The sequence below is a fragment of the Branchiostoma belcheri genome, unplaced genomic scaffold (assembly GCF_001625305.1).
Source record: "Branchiostoma belcheri isolate BF01 breed outbred unplaced genomic scaffold, Haploidv18h27 scaffold65, whole genome shotgun sequence".
NCBI classification, from domain to species: domain Eukaryota; kingdom Metazoa; phylum Chordata; class Leptocardii; order Amphioxiformes; family Branchiostomatidae; genus Branchiostoma; species Branchiostoma belcheri.
This window is the reverse complement of record NW_017804298.1, coordinates 321,572-329,411: the sequence shown is the minus strand read 5'-3', so window position 1 is coordinate 329,411 and position 7,840 is coordinate 321,572. Positions and strand designations below refer to the sequence as shown.

The window sequence follows — 7,840 nt, the reverse complement described above, 5'->3', positions numbered from 1 at the left end:
TTACTTCCTGGTGTTAGAAAGCGGAATTTGTCCGTCGATTTCAAGTTCCCCGCCATCAGCCATGGCGTCACCAGCGGCCTCACCTTCATCGTCGCTGTCAGAATTCGGCTCGTCTGACTGCACGTCAGAGAGATATGGCTCAAATCTGTAGGGCATGAGAACTCCTACGACCTCCTCCGAATCTGAGTCCGACTCAAATTCCTCACAGATACATTCTACGGTAGATGAGCAGTCAGAAAAAGTCTCAACTTCGTCAGCGTCCATGGTCGGTGTTGCCATTGTTAAAACAAACAGACAATTGGCAGATAGCGGGTGCGTCCCTTGTGTTACGTCACGGCATCACGTGACGGCTTCTGGAATGGGGCTACTACGCCGGGGTCGCGGCTTTCCAAAAACGACACTTTGAGAAGCTGTATAAACTTTATTTCTCGGTAAAAGTGACTACAAACACTTTTAACTTACTGTACTATATGTATATTTTTGATATCTATGCCTATTTCAGGTACTTTTTGAGGTGGCTTCTGCCCTTTAATGGTTAGTTAGGGGTTGTCAAAATATATTGTTGGACTGAAAGACCACAACAAAAGTTTTGGATTGGTAAAGTTTCAAGCATTTTTCAAAGGCTATTTGGCTACAAAAATGCCTGAAGAATGCTAGGTGCAGTGTACACGCTTTTTTTTTTCTTAAGTGCCAAAACACATTACATGACGTACATTAGGGGTTTCCCACATTTGCAGTACATTCTGCTGATGTGCTAGTACTAGTGTCCTTTTCCTGACATCAAAGCATCTTGTGCCCTGTTCTCTGATACTCCCTACCTCAGAAATTTGTCAACACAATCTTGCCTAACATCTCTCTTCTCCCTTCTAGACTTACACCCTTTTGCAAGGCGATATCATCTCAAGGTGAAACAAATTACTTCAAGGTCACAGGAGCTGTGGCCCCCCTGGGCTTGTCTGTCACTAGTTTTCGATAAGGGCTGCTACACACCATTAGACGCCCATTTTGCTGTGCAATGACACCACTGGAACCAAATGGCACCCAAGACCCCATAGGTTAGGGCCTTAATAAGGTGCATAAGACCCCATGAGGAGTGTAATTGATGCCTGATGAAATTAAACTAGAGAAATGTCAGAGGGAAAGATTTGGAAGGTTCCTGTTTTAATGAAAAGGCAAATCTGAAAGCAGAAGAACACAAAGGCACACATTTTTTAGTCATTCACAAACTAAAAACTTTCTGTTCTTCTAGCATCTCACAGACTTTACCCACAAACAGACAACTGAGTTGCAATAGCCATATGGTTATCTTGCTGAATTTAACTACCGTCTTGGCCGAACTCCAGCAAAACAAGGAGTGTAGAGCTATAAAAAATATCGAAATACCAGCGTTTTTACGTTATACCAACACAGATGCACTTTCATGCTAAGTTTCCAAGTAAAATTTTTCCACACATTTGCCTACAAACTATCAACTCAGTTGCTTGTGCCGCATCATGGTTCAAAGCCTCCTACTGACTTCAACTACTGGTCTTGGCCAGACTCCAGGAAAGGGATTTATGTGGTGCCCTGAACTACAGCAGGGTGTGATGATCAGGAGACACGCAGGTGTTTTTCTGGAACCCTCTGCTTAGGGGAGCAAATTGATACAAGCCCGAGGGTGAGAGGGAGAAAAAACAAGTCAGGAGATTACACTGTGAGTTGGACTCAAGTCAAAAGGGAGATTTCCGAACCAGATAGCTTTCAAGAAACTCTATGGATCATTAATCCTTCATGATTTATCCAGAATTTGAAAATTTGAGCAGACTGATACAAGTGTGAGGGTGAGAGGGAGAAAAAACAAGTCAGGAGATTAAAGTGAGATTTGGACTGAAGTCAAATCGGAGATTTCCTCACCAGATATAGCTTTCAAGAAACTCTGTAGACTATTAATTCTTCGAGATTTATCAAGAATTTGAGCAAACTGATACAAGCCCAAGGGTGAGAGGGAGAAAAAACAAGTCAGGGGATTACACTGTGAGTTGGACTCAAGTCAAAGGGGATATTTCCGTACCAGATAGCTTTCAAGAAAGCCTATGTGGCCCAAGGGCTAGAAGACAGATAGGCACAGCCCATATATACCAAAAGTAATGGCAAAAATTCTGATTAAGATGTTTAAGTTATCATATAGTCTGTCTGGCATAGTCTTCTTTTAAAGTCAAAGATGTGTTTCTAATTCTTATTTCACAGGGATTTGCCCATGTAAGCTGACTCAATTACCTAGTCTAGACTTGAGATGTTCGATATGTGCCGACTCTTGATAATAATGTCACATGGACTGTTTTAAATCTGTAGTCTAAACATTAGTTTTGATGTTGGTCCCTTCATGAGTTAACCCCTGACTTATAGGAATAATTGGTTCCAGTTCTTGAATAAATGGTGCAGGAAAAAACACAAGTTGTAAAACTTGCTTGATCGGGCCAACCCAATTTGACTTCTTGGTACATGGATTTTGCAATAAATGAATGAAGTGAGTGGGGAGAAAGTTAATATAAAACAGACCTAGGCTTCCGGTGATACACCTAAATACTGCCATACAAAGTCAACATGCTAGGCTGGTTTATAATTCAAACAATAGATGTTCTACCTAATTCAAATATCAAATCAAATCAATGCATTGATAAATGGAAAAATTGTCAACTACAAGATCTTTCTTCACCAAAAATATAAGCTCCATTGGAAATCGGAACAAAATGAACCAGGCAAATCTGACAACCAACAAATAAAATTGGTGTGGCCCTTTTCTGGTATTGACTTCAATGTTTTTGACATCGTTCCAACTCACAAACTAACCCTTGACATGTTTTTGTCTACTTCACAGTTGCTTCACAGTTAGTGCCCCAATTAAATTCTTATCAAGAGTCTACAAGGATCTATAGTGCCACTTGAAGCTTACGAATTGTCTGGTTTAAACATCAAACTTTTGACACGCATCCAAATCTGGCTCAAGTCTCCACATGTTTTTCTCTTCTTCAAAGTAAATTGTTCGTGTTCTAATTCAGGAGGGATGACACCCAGTAAACGTGGCGAGTTGTTTTGTCTAGATTTTCTCATCTTGACATCGGTCCAGCTTCCATTTTTACTCCTGGACTCCTTTATCCTTAATGATTCTGCAAAAATATTGCCACATCAACCTCTTGGTGAATTGTTTTGTCTAGATTTTCTCCTCTTGACATCGTTCCAGCTTCCATTTTTACTCTTGGACAACTTTCCTTTTATCCTCAATGATTCTGAAGAAATATTGCCACGTAAAGTTAAACCTCTCCACTATCTGGTCTATAGATATATAGATTTTGACACTGGTCCAACTCCCATTTTAACTCCTGACATTGTCTTTCTCACGTTCACAATAAGATATGTTAGAATTCTAATTCTGGAAAGGGGATTTGACACTGATAAATCTAACTTATAGGAGGCTTTGCACTTGCTTATAATAAGGCCATGACCCTTTATTTCTAAGGGTTCAAGAAAAGAACCAACAAAAGAAATGGTGTGGCCTATAAAAGAAAGTAAGTTTGCATGCCAGTACGTGGCTTTAGCTCCTTGTGACTTTACCTGATGTTGCTCCCAGTATCTTTGCACTTTCTCAAAAAATGGTCCAGACTTTTTATTTTTACATGTCTAAAAAAAGAAACCAGAAAGAAATCAGTGTGGCCTAAAAAAAGAAATTAAGTTTGTGTGCCAGTACGTGGCTTCAGCTGCCTAGTTCACAACTCAAGTTCACAACCTTTCATTTCTAGGGTCCAAGAAAAGAAGAAGGAAAAGAAACCAGAAAAGACATTGGTGTGGCCTAAAAAAAACTCAAGCTTGCGTGCCAATACATGGCTTCAACTCCCTGTAACTTTGCACTTGCTCAGAACAAGTTCGTGACCTTTCATTTCTAAGGGTCAAAGATTGAAAGAAAAGAAACCAGAAAAGACATTGGTGTGGCCTAAAAAAAATCAAGCTTGCGTGCCAATACATGGCTTCAACTCCCTGTAACTTTGCACTTGCTCAGAACAAGTTCGTGACCTTTCATTTCTAAGGGTCAAAGATCGAAAGAAAAGAAACCAGAAAAGTCATTGGTGTAGCCTAAAAAAAATTAAGTTTGCGTGCCAGTATCTGGATTCAACTCCCTGTAACTTTGCTCAGAACAAATTCACGACCTTTCATTTCTGTTTTTCTGGTCCAAAAAAAGAAACCAGAAAAGACATTTATGTGGCCTTAAAAAAATCAAGCTTGCGTGCCAGTACGTGGCCTACCCTCCCTGCGACTTTGCACTTGCTCAGAACAAGGTCGCGACCTTCTGCCCTCCGTTTCACCTTTGGCCATTACTTAACCCCGTGTTGGAAGACTTGAGTGCCATTGCAAACGTCTCAAGTTCCCAAGACATTCATCATCAAGTCTTTAAGTCTTTGCCGTGATGGACAGGGCCCTTCCCACACATATCATGTGGATCCCTTTTCAGGACATGTAAAGGAAACAACCCAGCTCTGGTTCCTGAGAAGTTCCAACAGTTGACCACTAATCTAGGCCACTTCTGAAAGTCCTTGAATGAAATCTTTAAGTTCAAAACCACTGTGGTTCAAAATCTTAAAACTAAGGGTCCTTCCAACACATATCATGTCGATCCCTTTTCAGGACATGTGAACTTAAAAGAAAAGAAAACAACCCAAGTCTGGTTCCTCTTGTCTCTGAGAAGTTCCAACAGTTGACCACACATCTAGGGCACTCCTTGAAGTTCTTAAAATCTTTAGGTTTCAAAACTTAAAACTCTTAGGAAGCATCTCAGACCAAGCCTCAATGTCAGGACATGTACTTTAAACTCTCAGTACCACCAGTCATATCATTGGGGTTGAGAACTTGAACAGATTGAGGACAACACTGTCACTGACTTAGATTATTGTTATACGGTAATGATCTACTTGTTTTGGTATAAGCTTTAGTATCATACTATTAGCTTATACACAGCTATACTGTCATGCCCGTAGCCAGGGGGGGTTCGGGGGGTTCGGAAGAACCCCCCCACAAGGCTCAAAGGTCCACTTTTTGGTCCACTTTTTATGGAAAGGTCCACTTTTTGGTCCACATTTTATGTAAAGGTCCAAGTTTTTTCTTGAAAAGATGGACTGGAATCGTAGAAAAACTGCTCTCTTTGTCATTGAATAAAAATTTATCTCTGGTTTCTCTTGGAAATCCTGTCAAAAATGCACGAAATGACATTTTAGAAGGTTCATTTTTCAAAATTTTCCGGGGGAGCATGCCCCCGGACCCCCCTAGGAACCTCGCGCCTTCGGCGCTCGCCTCGCGCCTACGGCGCTCGAGGTCCACTCAAGCAGTGGGACGAACCCCCCCATTCAAAATCCTGGCTACGGGCATGACTGTTATACTCCAACCTGACTGTAGGAACTGTATTTAGTTGTCTACGGGTTGAATTCCTTCTGACTGTGTTGGTGACATAAAACTGGTGTTGTCAGTTTCCAAAACCCTGACCTTAGACTGGTAGAGTGATAGAAGCTTATACACTCAGTCAGGCTACAGAACTGAAGGATATGCCCACACCAGTCTGTTATCATGTCCTGCTTAGTAGGAAAATTCTTAAGCCATAAAGCTATAATTGAAAAGCTTAAGACTAAAAGACTGAGTAGGAACAGGGAATGGACTGTTATATTTCAGAGCCAGACATAGGGCAATGATGGAAACAGGCAGAAACCAGAGAACAGACTGTTTTTGTCATCTCAAACCCTTCCCTTGTCACCAGCCCAGTGGGGAAGCTTTCAGGCTAGCTGTTCCCAGAGCCCTTCTGGTCTTTACCTGATCTGCAACTTAGGTGATGATACTGATGGATAGCCAAGGTGCAGACAGGTCTACCAACTGTCAAAGCTGGTAACAGGTAGACAGCTGTGTACATGTAATGTGGGGTTTTTCCTTCTACTCAGTGACAGTGACTAGTATACATTGACAAGTGGCATTATAAGGAGAGTTTTTCACTAGCACTGGTTATGCAATAGATTTGTGGCTCAGAAAAATTCTTTTTTTTTTTATGAAAAAAATTAGTTTTTATGATCTCTATTCTCAGCTGAGAACTGGCCTTTGGAGATGACATTTGGAAAGGTTGTAGTCTGGAAACATTGGAGTAAAATTAATGTTCTGAAAGCAGAAGATTATGCAAGTTTCCCAAACCATTTTTTCATGCTGTTTGTTGTAAAAAAAAGACTTGCACAACTTTTCAAAACCTCCAAGTTATTCACAAGTTCTCTCCAGATTTTCCTCAGGTGAATCCCTGAGGGGGGTTCCCAGTAAAGAAAAACCTACAAGAAGTCTGGAAGTAGGCCAGCAGATGGACCTGCTGTACTGAATAAACACAGCCTGTTGGATCATTAAGAAGTCCCAAATGTGTACAACTACAATGTATTCCTGTGGCTGAAATAAGTCTATTCCTTGATTCTTAGACACTCACCAGAAAGACAAGAGCATGTGTGTGACACACATGCTTTTGTCTTTCTGGTTTTCAAAGACATTGATGCTCTCTACCACTGGATAAAGAAGTCCCAAATGTGTACAACTATCCCTGAGGCTAAAATAACTCTAATTCCTTGATTCTTAGCCATACATGCTTCTGTCTTCCAGGTTTTCAAAGACATTGATGCAAACTATACTGGATAATTATGGAGATTATGTCCAGATGTTTTGAGTGACATCCATCACTCTTCTTTAGAATTAGTCAACACTTAACAAGTATCAGTTCATTTAGTGATGTTGAATTGACTGACTGACTACGAAAGAGTACTTAAGGCCCCATAGATGCCTACATAATCCACCTGTCCTGACAGAAAGATTCATTACTTTGTTCATCATCACTGATGTTATCTCTACCCTACAGGAGTTTCCTTATAAAAAAAGTTTGGCACAGCCAAGACCCCATAGATGCTTGTCCTGACAGAAAGATTCATTAGTTTACACTGTTCATCATCATTAGATTGTTATCTCTACCCAACAAGAGTCCCCTTGAAGTTTTGGCACAGCCAAGACCCCATAGATGCCTAAAGAATCCACCTGTCATGACAGAACGACTTTCTGTTGATCATTGCTGATTCTTATCTGCCTCTTCCAAGGATCTTCCTGAAAACTTGGCACAATGAAGACCCCCTAGGGGACTAGCTAATCCTGCCTGATAGGACAGTAGCTGCTGATTATTCTACCCTGTTCATCTTCAATGATTGTTATCTGACTTCTGAGCTGTCTTCCTGGCACAGTAAAGGCCCCATAGGGTGTTAAGGAATACACATGGCTCATTAAGTTAATCTGCACTGTTTATTATTGTTGATTCTTATCTCTGTCTAACTAGGGGTTTTCTCCAAACTCTTGGCAGGACCAAACACCCTCTGATCACTGAATAATCCGTCTGGCATAGAAGAAGGGTTCGTTAAAATAATCTACATTGCTCATCACAGTTTTGTCACTACCTCTGCAAGGATCCTGATGATAACCAAAACCCACCTTCCAAGAGACATTTCAGATCCTAGATCTTGTATAAGAAACAGGAGGAGCGAGTAGAAACAGGTAAAAACCCCTGGTCCCGGGCCGGGGATCAAACCCCGGCCAAACCCGAGGACCAGTTCACATGCTGACCCTCTAACCACTTGGCTGAAATTAAGGTCTAGACCCAAATAGAACAGGAGGGTTTGACGTGTTCGATCAGGAAAGGTCCACTACACTCTACGTTGAATTAGAGCGGTCTGTCTACGCTCTACATAGAATTAAAACAGCCAATTATGCTCTACGGAAAAGGGCATGTAAGCCCCTGTACATGGCTAAACCATCT

The 7,840-nt window shown here is 41.1% G+C and overlaps 1 protein-coding gene across 1 annotated transcript in view; it reads right to left on the bottom strand.

The window, feature by feature from the left end:
• Positions 1-7,840, bottom strand: part of LOC109483497 — a 34,940-nt gene continuing 27,100 nt past the window's right edge. Inside the window, exon 3 of the mRNA XM_019786526.1 lies at positions 1-215. Within this exon, the coding sequence (XP_019642085.1) occupies positions 1-215 (215 nt within the window). The remainder of the gene's footprint in view (positions 216-7,840) is intronic.